General features: G+C 54.1%; 2 protein-coding genes across 6 annotated transcripts in view; both read left to right on the top strand.

Annotated features, from left to right (window-relative positions):
- NLRC5 (NLR family CARD domain containing 5) overlaps positions 1-3,422 on the top strand; it is a 116,897-nt gene extending 113,475 nt beyond the window's left edge. The window contains exons 55-57 of the mRNA XM_059044007.2: positions 624-707; positions 1,085-1,168; positions 2,334-3,422. Of these exons, the coding sequence (XP_058899990.1) occupies positions 624-707; positions 1,085-1,168; positions 2,334-2,445 (280 nt within the window). The 3' untranslated portion in view covers positions 2,446-3,422. The remainder of the gene's footprint in view (positions 1-623; positions 708-1,084; positions 1,169-2,333) is intronic.
- A 7,138-nt stretch (positions 3,423-10,560) lies between these two features.
- The window catches only part of CPNE2 (copine 2), a 57,388-nt gene continuing 53,984 nt past the window's right edge, over positions 10,561-13,964 (top strand). For 3 of the 5 annotated variants that reach the window (XR_010837770.1, XM_067019248.1, XM_067019249.1), the window contains exon 1: positions 10,571-10,799. The gene's annotated coding sequence lies outside the window, so the exon portion shown is untranslated. Of the gene's footprint in view, positions 10,800-13,964 lie in introns of all 5 variants that reach the window. The other 2 variants (XM_067019247.1, XM_059043917.2) reach the window with 2 other exon arrangements.

Below are 13,964 nucleotides of genomic sequence, written 5' to 3' on the forward strand. Positions count from 1 at the left end.
TCATTACTTTACACCAAAGAGAAAGTCTCAGATCAGGGCTAACTCACCAAACCCTGGTGATTATCCCTTTTTAGCCAGCAGGGGGCAGACCACAGGGTTAGCGCCTTAGGAAGGACGCAGGATCCAGCTAGAAGGTTAATACCATTGTTTGCACTGTATTTAACCTTGTAACTACCTTCTACTTAGGGTCCTTAACACAAGTCTTTCATTGATAGTAGTGATAAATGTTTCCGAAGATCAGTTTCTTAAAGTGAAAAAAAAAAGAGGGGACGGAAGACTGATTTAAAGAAAAATATGAAACAAATAATATAGGCGGTACACGGATGTAGCAAAGTCAGGATGGAGGCACACGCACGGTGGAAGTTTGGATCATGATGTTTCCACAGACCTCGTGTTCTGAACTCTCAGGACAGCCAGCTTCTAAGCTGTCTGTGTTCTGAGGGATGAGCAGCTCGGATATGGGAGGTAGGAAGGAGCCTCCTGTGCCTTGTAAAGTCTTCAGAGAGGGCACGCAGGACCCCGTGGCACGCCCCCTTCCCCGTGGCCCCCAGCCCTCCCCACCTGCCCCCTGTCTCTACCCTCACTGCTCTCCTGCCACTGACATTGGCACCCCTACCCCGCAGGCTGTCCTGGAATCTGCTCGGGGATGAGGCAGCTGCTGAACTGGCCCGGGTCCTGCCGCGGATGGGCCGGCTGAAGAGAGTGGAGTATGAGGGGCACATCCGGGGAAGCCGGATGTGGATGTGGAGGGTGGGGAGGGCCAAAGCGGGACCTGTGTCCTGGGGAAAGCCAGGAGGCCACTGGGTCAGGCCCCTGACTCCCAGGAAGCCCTCCTGGACTTTCTCACTCCTGTCCACTCCAAGCCCCTGTCAAGCTTAGCTCTCCCTGGGTCCCAGCCTTCGGCCTTCCCGCTGCACTGGTGAATGCTGAGTTCTCTAAGCACATGTGTGGGGAGCCTTTGTTCTCCCCCGCCCCCAACTTGGCACAGGGAAGGGACACAGGGAAGCACCCCTCCGGCCGCCTCCTCCCCATCTCACCATCTCACGTCAGTCTCTTTCCCCTTCCTCTGCCATCCATCGGGAAGCCTGGAGAAGAATCGGATCACAGCTTATGGAGCCTGGCTCCTGGCTGAAGGGCTGGCGCAGGGGTCTGGCATCCAAGTCATTCGGTAACAGGACCTGCAGGGGCGGGGATGGTTGGGGCTGGGGTGAGCACACCAAGCTCTACAATGTAAAGGCACCTCCTGTAGGAGAAGGCAGGACCTGGGTCGGCAATTATCAAAGGAGACTTGGACCGCAGCATCAGGGATTTGGCGGCAAGCAGACCTGGATCAAACCCCAGCTCTGCCAGTTGCCGATCGCGTAACTTTGCATCGGTAACTCAACCTCTCTGAACCTCAGTTTCCTCCTTTGTAAAATGGAGGTAGTGATAGTATCTACCTCAGAGAGGTGCTCTGCAGAGTAAATGATTATATAGAGCACTGAGTGCAATGCCGGGCACATAGTAAGCACTTAAAATGGTAGCTATCATCAGGGCCACCACATACAGTTGTACAGGTGGTGCACTGAACTTCAGGGTATTGCATCTAAGGGACACCACTCACATAGTAGACGTGTTAGGTTTCTAGTAGTAGTGAAGTGCCTCGCTCTATAAAACAATATATTATGACAATTTCAGACGATGGAAGTAAAGTGTCTTAAAGAAGGGGAGGGTTTCCCTGGGGGTGCAGTGGTTGAGAATCCGCCTGCCGATGCAGGGGATACGGGTTCGTGCCCCGGTCCGGGAAGATCCCACATGCCGCGGAGCGGCTGGGCCCGTGAGCCATGGCTGCGGAGCCTGTGCTCCGCAACGGGAGAGGCCACAACAGTGAGAGGCCTGCGTACCACAAAAAAAAAAAAAAAAAAAAAAAGAAGGGGAGCTTTTTCCTTATTTGCCCAATGTGTCATATGAGCATGGCCTGGGGAAGAAGCTAGCTCCCGGGGAAGAAGATTGAGTGGAGGGGACTTCCCTGGTGATCCAGTGGTTAAGACTCCACGCTTCCTCTGCAGGGGGCATGGGTTCGATACCCGGTCAGGGAACTAAGATCCCGCATGCCGTGCGTCACAGCCAAAAAAAAAAAAAAAGATTGAGTGGAAGAAGTCCGGGTGGGCATGGGGGATATACCATCCAAGGTAGCCACGCTGGCCTGATACCTGCTGCTGCCTGCCAGGTAACTCTGGAAACAGCTCTTACCCTTTGGGGCCTTGGCTTCCCCATCCGTAGGTAGGACAGAGGGCAGAGACAAGACAAGAGAGCGGCTCCCGGTGCTGAGTGTCTGTCTCTGTGCCCCACAGACTCTGGAATAACCCCATCCCCCCGGACATGGTCCAGCGTCTGCAGAGCCAGGAGCCCAGGCTGGACTTTGCTTTCTTCGACAACCAGCCACAGGTCTCTCAGGGCACTTGACGGCTCCCTCGAGACCTTTCGAATCCAGCCGAGTGATGCCAACTTCCACCCACCAGGATAGAGGACTCAGGAAAATAGCCTCAGCTGGCTGTCCCTGTACCCTGCCCCACGAGGGAGAGACACGTTTTTCCTGCAACAGTCATTGGGGAAGACTGTTTTGGCAACAAAGAGCCTAGTATAGCCAACAGACTACCCTACATCCCACGGGACATGCATGACCAGTCAGAAACGTGTAACACAATGAGCATGTCATGGTGTGATGCGTGACACGGAAGGTCACACGTGACAGCATTCCATGTGACATTGCATGAAACCTGCAGTGTGGCCTGTGGGTTAATGTCGTGGGTCTTAGCACTACATGTGATTGGTGGTCCGTATATAAGACATGACATATGTCCGTGTCATGTGCCATGTGGCTGGCCAGATGCCCTCAGGCAGGTCCAAGATCTAATTTATTGCTTTTTTAAACCAAGTGTGTATTTATAAATTGCATTTCCAGAGCAGCTCAGCCAGAAAATGTCTTCCGCCCAGAATGGGATGGGGAGAGCATCCAAGCACTGACCAGCCCAGTGGCCCGAGGGCCAAGGCCGTGGGTCAAGCCGGGGATTTAGCCATGAGGCTTCCAGATGAGTATCCTCCTGCCTCAAGCCTCAGTTTTCCCATCTGTGAACTGGATCACCCACTCTCCCTTAGTTTCCAAGGACTTTAGGCCCAGGTCCAGGTAGAGCCAGCCTGACCTTGGACAAGCCCAGTCCGTGCTGTGTAAGGAATGAAGCTAGGTCTAAGGGTGCAGGGGGTGGGGACTGCCAAAATATTCAGGTAAGGCCACTGGATCAAGCCACTACCTCAGCAGAATCTGAGTGAATTCCCAGGGGCTGCATGTGTTACACATTGTTCTCATTACTTCCAAGAGGGCCAAAGGGTGGCCCTGCTAAACTGTAAGCCAAGTTTGACCAATAAATGTGGGTGATCTTCCAGCCTCTGGCCTGAGTCTGATGTGTCCCACCACCTTACCAAAGTCAGAAGTGGTTCACCCCCTGCCCTGCAGACTGGAGAGCAGGGCAGACTACAGAGAGAGATGCTGAGAGGAGCACTGGCCTGGGAGTCAGGAGGCATGGGGTCAAGTCCAGACTCTGTCTCTATATGTGGTCATGTGATCGTAGGCAAGTGACGACCTCTCTCCAGAGCTCACCTGCACCATGAGGGTATTGTAGAAGCTCATAGTGTTAGAAACAGTCTTTGTTTGGCTTGCATTATATTTACACTATATGTATATTATATTTACATTATATTTTCTGATTTAACTGTCAGTATTTTAAATTGGGAACTTTGACCCAAAATTCAGATTTTCAGCTTCTCGTAGGTGCTAGTCCAGCATTCCCACTCAAGAGTAATCTGCTGGGGACGTATGACTGTGTCCTTTAGATGTGGTGCACATCCCTCAGTTTGCCGCAGTCCCCACTACTCCCCAGTGTATCCCCTCTCACTATTGCTGCTTGCCTGGTCTTTGTGAGAGCCTGGGAACTCCTGGCTAAAGGATTTCCACAGGCAGGTGGTACATCAAGAACATGGCTTTGGAAGTCAGATGGGCACGGAATGGAATGTGACTTGACCCCTTGATGCCTGTCTTCAAGGTCAGGAACTGTTTCTGTACATGTTAGTAACACCTCTAGCCCCCAGGACTTTCAGAGGGGTCAGGGAAGCAAAGTGTGCAAAGTCCCTAGTATGAAGAAGTAGGTACTGGTTACATGCTCGTTCTCTTCCCTTTTAGGGCTGAATGTCGTATGAAGTGAAGAGGTGTTTGAAATGGCAGGAGAACAGCACCTCCTCTCCATCACCTACCTGTGGGTTGAACAAGTCCATATCTGGGGAGCCTTCCTCCAGAGCTGCACTCCACTGTGAAAAGTGGAGCAGAGAGGGTGCAGTTACTACTGAGCACCACTGGAGGGCAGGCTGGCCCACTGGCGAGTCCTGAGATAACTTCACCACTGCACCCAGAATGAAGTTAGGAAGTGATGCGAGAGGCTGTTCCCACCTGGCTCGGGAACCTGGAATGTCCCAGCCGGCTTGTGGTTCACCTGGATGGCTTGGCCCTGACCTTTGCCACCCTCCATGTTGTCCTCGGTCCCCCGCCAAGCATGAGGAGAAAGTCCTCCAGCCAAGTGCCAAGTACCCACACCCCACACAGGGACACTCTTATCGGGCCAGGATCAGGGCACACCTGGCATCAAGTGAGGCCATCAGCCTGGTCCTGGGGGAGGGGATGGGCAGGTAGAGGATCCAAGAAGTTTACCTGGAAACCTTGAGCCCCAGTTGTCTTTCCCTTCCAGGAAATGATGCCGAGGCCATCAGGGTGCACCTTCACGCCGAGGGGGGTTGTACTGCTTCCTCCCCTTGCCTAAGACTGGAGTATGAACTCCACAAAGCCTGAGGAGCCTTTGACCGGGGAGGTCACAGATGAGGAAGGAACAGAGCACCGACCAGAAGCTCCAGCCCAGGTGAACCGCACACCAAGCACAGCCCGGAGCTCAGAGACACTTCATTTGCTGCTTATTTGTTTTCCTTTTCCCTTCTTCTTTCCCCTTTAGCTCTGCCCAAGTTCTAAACTCCAAGAAACTTGCAGCAGCTGCCCTGAAATACACCACAGTACTGTCAGCACTGCAGAGCTGCCTGGGCCCAAATCAGGTGCGGTCACCATGCTCATTTCATTAAGAAACTTCCTCTCCGGCCACCTACTTGTTTGGAGGCCTGGACTATTTTTCTACTCCATGCTGATGAGGTCTCCCTGCCCCTTTCCTCCCCAAGGTAAGCTCAGTTTAAACAGATCTATGAAAACAGATACAATTCAAAGAAATGTAAGGCTCTGGGCCAGTAAGCAGTGTAATCAAAATGGTGCTCCCGGTTTCTACGCGTGAGTGTTCCCACTAAGAAGGTAATCAGGCTGGTAAGTTCCCATGTCTAACTGCCAGGCTGGGATCAGCTCATTTTGCTGCTTTGTCACTTGGCCTCCATCCTATGGTTTTACAGGTTGAATATCCACCTTTCTGATGGGAGTCACAGAATCTTCCTTCCCACCCCCTCCGGTCTCAAATCCTCCCAAATTGCCCCCTCTGTCCTTCCCCTAAAGATACACGTGTCTGAAATCCACTGTCCAGGCCAGTACCTCTCGAACTGAAAAATCATAGTTACAGACACTGCAGTGTGCATTGAATCATCTGTGGATCTCGTTAATTTGCAAATTCTGATTCAGTGGGTCTGGGGCGGAGCCTGGGATTCTGCATTTCTAAGAAGCCCCCAAGTGATACTGCTGGCCCACACTTAGTGAAACTGCAGACCACTGAGTAGATCTCAATCCTGACTGTACATTAGAATCACCTGGGGAGCTTTTTAAGCTGCCTTTCTAAGACTAGAGTGGTATTTAGAAAGCTCTGCAGGTGGTTCTGATGTACAGCCAACGTTGGAGACACACTGGTCCGGAGTATGCTGCCCCTCAGAGAGGCAAGGTAAGCCTTTGCACCTACCTTATTTTTTGTCCTGGTAGATCCTGGTGACCCTCCTTTCCCAGATGAGAACACCGAGACCCAGAGATTTTTCCTAACTTGCCCAAAGGTAAGCTAGTAAGTATAGTAAGTGAAAGCTAGTCAGTGGTAGCACCGGGAATTGAACCTGGGTCTTCACAACCTTTTTTTTTTTTAACTTTTTTTTTCTTTCCAGTTTTATTGAGATATAATTGACATACAACACTGTATAAGTTTAAGGTGTGTGATATAATGACTTGATTTACATATATTGTGAAATGATCACCATAAGTTTATTAACATCTATCATCTCCTATAAGATACAAATAAAAGGAAAAAAAAAGGTTTTTCCTTGAGATGAGGACTCTTAGGATCTACTCTCTCAACAACTTTCAAATTTTGTGACTCTTAATCCCACAGGTGCTGCCCCAGTTTCCTCATCTGTATAGTGAGGCCCAAACAGAATGAGTCAGCGCGCAAGGACCTACTTTCTCCAGCTGCAAAGATAACCTTACGCTTCATCTCTACACTCCCTCAGGTGGGATCTGAATCCTCTTGTCTCCTGCCTCACTGGTTACAGTTCTGTAGGGCTTCACCGTCTGGGACCTCCTCTAGACCCACAGCCACAACCTCAATAACAATGTCCTCCATTTTACGAATAAGGCCCAGAGAGGAACAAGATTTGCCCAAGACCCCACAGCAAGCATTCAGTGGAGCTCAGATTCCAACTCAGGAACACTAAAGGGAGGGAGGACGTTGGGGTGATGCTGGCTGGGGACTTAACTGGTCTGTGGGTCTGTATGTTCAAAGAGAAGGGTCCCCGGGAAGGTGAGAGGGCCATATGACCTTCCTGACCTTGCTTCTGGCCCCAGCCCCTCCCTTGCCTGGCCAAGGCCAGGCCTGAGGGCGGTGGCCCCAGCCAGAGCTGTGTATGCCCTCTGGACACATCCGGAGCTTCCTAGACAAGACCTTGCAGTGGCTGCTTTGGTACAGATCCTCCCAGGATTGGGCCCAGGGACAGCTGGTCTTCCAACCCCCAGCCACGCCGGTACAGCACCCCACCACCCCAGTGTGTCTCGAAGCCCCCCAGAGCTGGAGTCCTCCCTCCCCTTCGGCCCTTGGAAGCCACACCTTATTGCTCATCCCACACAAGCCCCAGCCCTGCCCTGGCTGCCCAGAAATCAACCTTTGCCCTGAGGAGGGGGTGACAGAAGAGGAACTTTCGCAAGAGAACAGAGGCCAACTGGGGTCCCCAGGTTGAGTCCCCTAAGCCAGAAGTATCAGTCTCCCAAGCTGGGCCCATAGGCCCCGCCCCTGCACACACATGCATAGTATAGTGCAAGACTGGGGCTGATGGAGATGTCTGGGGCTGACTGGAGGGCCTGGGGAGGTGGAGGGAGGCATGTGCATCCTGACCCTGGGAGGGGATATCCCTGCATTAGAGTGACAAAAACCTTGGATCTTAAAAGTAGCAATAGCAACATGCTAGCCCTGGGGTCTAGGCATTCCTGGTACCAGGCTAGACACCAGATACTAAATCCATCCTTACATTTTACACAGGAGGAAACTGAGGCCCAGAGCATTGAGTGATGTCACCCAGGCAGTAACTGGACAGGCTGAGGTACAAAGCCGGGGCCGTGACTCTGCGCCTGAGATGTAGGAGTGCAGTAAACCACAGCCGCCTCTCTCCGTGAGATCCCTGAGGGGATGTCTCCATCGATGATGTGTCTCCACATCAACCCCCTTTGTGGGCAGGTGGTATTTTCCAAAGATGGCCACTGTAATCTCTCCCGGCCCACATGCTCTTCCTACAAATGACAATGACACTCCTCTCACCTAGGGGTGGGGTCTATGGAGAGAGCCAGTGACTACAGCAGAAGTGACATTATATGAATTCCAAAGCCGAGTCCAATAAAAGATAATAAGGCTTCCACCTGGTTCCCTTGGGCTACTCACTCTTGGAACCCAGGTAGGTGTTCCAACTGAGGTCCCAGCTGACAGCCAGTATCAATTTTCAGACAAATGTGTGCGAAAACCTTCTAGGTAACTCCAGGCCCTGTCATGGTCTGGCTGCAACTGTTTGAGAAATCCTGAACAAGAACTGCCCTAGCTGAGCCCAGAGGCCCCCCGGAGCCATGAAAGATGATAATGCTTGGGGTGATTTGAGATGTAGCATAGATAACTGGGACACCCTCCATCCTCTCCCCACTCACATACACCTGAGTCCAGCCAGGGCCTGCTACGCAGGTGGTGCTATTTCAAGTCACTTTAATTCACAAGTCATATGTGCATGCATATGGACCTTATATCAGCCTATTTAGGGAAATTGAAGCCTCCCAATTGTGCACAGAGAAGTCTCTATCAGGGCAAGGAAAGACTTCAACATTTTGTAGTAACAGCCCTGTATTGTGCGTGGATTAAAGACAGACTGCAGAATCAACCCATGATGGACACTTGGCCTTAAACAACTGACCTCTGGGCTCTCCTGATCCCTGACATTTTTTTAAAAAGCTTTATTGAGATATAATTCACATACTACAGCATTCACCTCTTTAAAGTATACAATCAATGGTTTTATCTACAGTTGTGTAACTATCACTATAATTTTAAAACATTTAAAATCATTGCTTTCTTTCTCTATGGCTCTGCCTAGTCTGGACGTGTCATATAAATGGAACCATACAATATGTGGTCTTTTGTGACTGGCTTCTTTCACTTAACACAATGTTCTCAAAGTTCATCCATATTGTATATACGTCATACCCTTCTGTGGCTGAATAATATTCTGTTGTATGGAGAGACCACATTTTGTTTATCATTCATCAGTTGATGGACCTTTGGGTTGTTTCCACTTTTTGGCTATTCTGAATCATGTTGCAATGAACATTCATGTACAAGTTTTTGTATGGATGTATGTTTTCATTTCCCTTTCCTAGGAGTGGAATTGCTGTGACCTGTGGCCTTTGTACTCCGTCCCCTTGGCCAGGGATCAGGTATCTTTTTCCCCCTCAGCGGGCCCAACTACCTCATCCTTCAGGTCTCCGAGAGGAAGCCTCGCTGACTCCTCTGGCTGAGTTGGGTCTTTTGAACAACCCTGCCTCAAACCTTTGCACTTTTCATACAGTAATACGATTGCCTGGGCCATGGTCTTGCCCCTGAGAGGTAAGCATCTTGAGGGGAGGCACTCTCTGCTTGGGTTCACCACTATCCATCCCAGTGCCTGGCTCTCCTGCTCTGGAGCCAGGAGAGGAGAGGGATTCTGGGGGCCAGATCAATCAGAAAAGGCTTCCTGGAGGAAGAGGGGCTGCAGCTGGGTCTAAGAACACCTCTAGATTGGTTTGCCCCACAGCTGGGCTGAGGGCTTTGAGGACTTTAGTTGGAAGAAAGATGAGAGTTTGGAGAAAAGAAGGATGGATGGAGGTGGTGGGGTGGGGTGGGGTGGGGTGGGGTGGGGTGGGGCGGGGCGGGGTGGGGGAGAGGCAGGCAGAGAACAAAGCCCAGAGCCCTGGGGCTGTTTAGCAGCCGCCCTCTAAGGCTGCAAAGTGCCTGTGACTCAGACGTGGAGGGAGGTTCACAGGCGGCAGCGTGAGTCTCCCAGTTAACCCTCACCTGCCTAGAATGGAAAACCCACAACCCAAGTGTTCTGCGTTAACTCCCAGATGCCCAGTCCGTGAGCCCCGGGGCCAAGGGCTGTGGACGTGGTCTTGAGATCCCCGAGCCAGCTCTGTCTCCCACAATCTGGTTAAATGAGGCTCCTCTGTCTGAGGCACTGGATAGGGGAGAGGGGCGGGGGGAGCGAGCACATAAATTCTACCGAGTGGCCTGCAGCACGAGCGCCCAGCGACAGACGAATTTCTTAAGAATTGGTGCCTCTTCTAGGGAAAAGAAGGCCACCGCCGAAGGGCGGACTCGGCGCTAAGGTCTCAAGGACCCGCTAGACGACCTCCCGCTGACTAGCCCCAGGCACTGTTCGAACTGTGTTTATCTTATCGTCTCTGTCAGAGAAGTGACGCTTGTGTCATCTTCCCAGTCCCTGGCGGTAACAAGAAAACGCCGAGCTCTTTTACTATTGGAAAAAAAAAAAAAAAAAAGGAAGAAAACAGCGATCCTAGTGCTGCCCAATACAGCCCAGAACCAAACCCCGTGGTGTATCCCCCGAGGGCGCAGCGTTGAGACGAACAGCCCTTGGGGTCGAGGCTGCAGGCGGCGCCCTAGGGCCTGGCAGGCCCGGGCCGACCCCACCCCTCGGATCCCGCGTCGGCAACCCTGAGAGCATAGTGCAGGCAACTCGGAGGTGCCAGCGGCTCGGGCGAGGCCAGCCTGGGGCGGGTGCGAACCGCTGAGTCCTAGCCTGGAACGTTAAGACCCTCGGATCCGGGCCTCGAACGTTCGGACCCTCGAATCCCGGCCTCGAACATTCGGGGCCCCGAGGCACTGACAACCCGGAGTGCCTGGGCGCGCCAGCCGCGGGCGGCGGGCGGGCAGGATATCGTCCCCGCTCCGCCCGTGGGAGCGCTCGCCCCTCCAGGAAGCGCCCGCCTCGCCTCCCACTTCCCGCCCCACGCCCGCCCCACGCCCGCCCCCGCCCTCGGCCGAGGGAGGAGCCCGAGCAGCTGCCGACGCCGCCGCCGCCGCCGCCACCGCCCGCCCGGCAGCGGAGGAGGACCGGACCTCGAGCAGCTGCGAGCGCACGCGAGCTGGCCATGGCCGCGGGGGCAGCGCCCTGAGACTGTCCCGCGCCCGCGGGCCCAGCCGAGCAGGGGAGCTCCCGGGGATGCCCCGGTGGCCCGGAGTGAGCGGAGCGGCAGCCGCGCAGTGAGGGTAGCGGGACCCGGGGTGAGTGGGGCCCCGGCGGGGAAAGGGGCGGGCGGGGCGCCCTGGGGCGAGGGCTCAAGTTCGGCTTTGGGGCTCGGCTTCTGGTGCCAGTGGTGGCTTGGAAGGAAGCTGGGTTCCGCTTCGGGGGACTGCAGAACCCCAAGCCCCCTCCCTCCACCCGCGCTCACCCAGACTCCGGCGTTTGGGTGACTGAGCTCCGACCCGGCCACGCGGGGGCGCTCCGGCTTCGCCCCGAACGCGGGGGAACAGAGGGCAGGGTGCCGAGAGGACGGTGGCTCCGCCCGGGGTTCGAGCCCAGCGGTTTAGGGACCCTCCTACCTCCCCGGAGGCGTCTGGGGGCGTCAGGAAGGTGGAGTCCCGCCACCATCGCAGCTGCGGAAGTGCTGAGTTAAGGGCTGACTCTGGGCAGGCGCGGGGCCCTTTCCTCGCCCCCCCCCCGTGCCCTACTCCCAGCCCCCCAACCCCCCTCCGTCCCCGGCCCCAGAGAACTGCTAGAGAGTCAGCTCCCTGCGGGCGAAGGGGGGAGCAAAGAAAGGGAGTGGAACTGGGCAGCTTCCCAGAAGTCAGGAGTGTGTTTGCAAACTAGTTTTTTCTCAAACGCTGTCTGGCACCTGTGTGTTTGGGGTGGGGGCGGGGAGGGGGGAGCATGGCGAAAGAGAGAGCAAGGCCCTTTTTTCCTTCCTGTTCCTCGTTCCCCCGCAGCGCTGCTTCTCTGAAAAATAGAGGGTTCTTACTTTCCTCTTCCCATTTCATCCCCCAGCCTTGTTGGACAAGCCCCTTTGGGGAATGGGCTGTGATTTGCCCACGGTGACAGGTGGCACTGGAACCCAGGGCCCTGTTAGCCAGGTGGAAGTTCTTCTTACTGTCTGGGACTCCCCCAGCCCCGTTATGTACTGGGTGAAGTGATACGGGCAAAGGATCTAGGAGAATTAGCTGAGTGACCCTTTGTTTGTCTGCCCTTAGTTTTTGCTCCCCTAGGGGTGTGGGCTGTCACTGAGGGATGGGGGGCTTTTTCTGTTTCTTGGAGCACCCACAGCTTCAGTAATTGGGGAGAGGAGCCAAGCTGTAACCTTCGGCAGCTGCACAGCCCTAATGGAGAGCTTGGGAGACCTGGGCCTGAACGCGTACCCAGCAGTGGGCCCCTGGCCTAGACCTTCCTCCCCTCCGAGCCACCAGGTCCTCATCTGTAAAATGGGCTAATCTTCCAGGGCCTGTGCATATGGAGGCTGGGTGCAAACATAAAAAGTGGTTTTATTGCAGTTCCTCTGGTATGGAGCCCAGTGAGTGCTGGGACTGTCCCAGGCATGTGACATAGCTGGCCGGAGTGGGAGGGGTCACCCAGGCAGTTTTCTCCATGGAAAGAACTATGGGCTAAGAACGTGGACACTTGAGTTCTCCTGGCCCTCTGCCGTGTCCTGTTTGGGTACCTTGTCACTCCTAGGGCTTAAGGGCGTTTCCATTGGTAAAATGAAGCAAAATATGACACAATCCAGTTTACAGGGCTGCTGGGAGACTAGAACCTGGGCCAGGGGGCAGGTGTTCTGCAAAGTTGGGTGCACTGGTGATCATGGGACCTCCCTCCCAGAGGCCACGAGAATTAAAAATCCAGGGACGTAAGAAGAGGGTGGAGCTAGAGCCTCAGTTTCTGTACCTGTAAAGTAGTGAGAGCAGTACTCTGTACATCTTTATAATCTTTTAGGGTAGTTGTGTAGTTCTTTATAGGTAGTTGTGAGGATTAAATTAGACAACAAAGGGCTTGTGCACCAGCGCCGTGACTGGTGCCCGATAAGCGCTCAGTTAATGTTAACCATCGTTATCATTATTCATGGGAATATTAGTAAGCCTGATGTGGGTTTCTGATTTAGGATTCCTTCTGGGATTTCCTCAGGCCAGCTCACTCCTCTCTCTCCCACTTCCTTCCTGGAGAGAGGAGCCTCAGAATCCAAATGTTGGACTTCTGGGCTGTTCCAGGGGCAGGCAGGGTCCTGAACAGGAAGGTGCCACTAGGCTGAAGAGAACACCATGGGGGATGGTAGATCCAGTGGAGTGGGGTGGTCCTGTTTCCCCCACCTTGGGCTGGCCTCACAGGGCTCTAAGGGGTGATGGAAAACAGAAGAGCATTCTCTAGGAATTCCCTCAGGAGTAAGGTTGCCAGGCAAGGTCCCCTACTGTGAAGCCCTCAGCCAGAACCAGGGTCCCATCTGCCTGATGCCCTCCTCTCCTCTAACCCTTGCAGGGGCTGCTGAGTCAAGGCAGTCACTTCAGGAATCCATCTCCCTCCAGCTGGGAGAATATGGCCTCAGAGAGGGGGCAGGATTCCTCCCCTCCTGCCGGGTCTCCTCCAGAACACAGGGTGGGCTCTTTGGAAGCCAGGAGGCCAGGTCACCCTAGGGTCTTGGCAGGCAGCAACTGGAGAAGATGATCATGTCCCACCCATGCTGTCCAGAAAGAGGGTATGGAGTCCCACGGGGATTCATGGCTTCCTGAGGTCCTACAGGGCCTGAGGAATGAGCGGGGGTCCGAGGCACCTCCTGGCTCCCAGCCAGGTGTCCTTTCCCTTCCTTGGGCCACCCGACCTCTGCTCTGTGGTGGCATCAAGAGGGCTGTGCAGGCCCATGTCCTGGAGTGTTTCTCCACTAGCCCTGTCCACACGTGCCTCCAGAGCCTGAGATGAAACTAAACTAGACGCTGATCCCTCACTCGCTATCCCATCACCTTGCTTAATTTTTCTGGAGGCATTAGCCGCTCTCTCCAGTCATCTGATTCATTCAAGTGTGTGTCAGTTCTCTGCCCTCCTCCCCAGGGGGTCAGCTCCAGGAATGGCAAGGGCATCCTGTGTCCATCTTGTTCAGCGCTCTTTCCCTGCACTTACCGCCCCTCCTTGTAGCCTCCTGTTGAATGGGTCTGTGATGTTGGGTGATGGAGCCTAGAAGAATCATGAGCTCACCCTTTGGGGTTTCTGGAGGAATCTCTGTCTCACCACACTGAGTGCTGGGGCACTGTGAGAGGGCAACGATGGAGGAGGGGCAAGTGCTGGCCTGGGGGAAGGGAAAGTCGTGAGTCTGGGAGAATGGGAGAAGGTGGGATTCTCCCGGCACTGAAGGTCTGGGGGAGGTGGTCATGGCGGCTGCTGACCTGGGTGGTGTGTCACCTGCTGCCGTTGCC

Source organism: Kogia breviceps, chromosome 18 (genome assembly GCF_026419965.1).
Source record: "Kogia breviceps isolate mKogBre1 chromosome 18, mKogBre1 haplotype 1, whole genome shotgun sequence".
NCBI lineage: Eukaryota > Metazoa > Chordata > Mammalia > Artiodactyla > Physeteridae > Kogia > Kogia breviceps.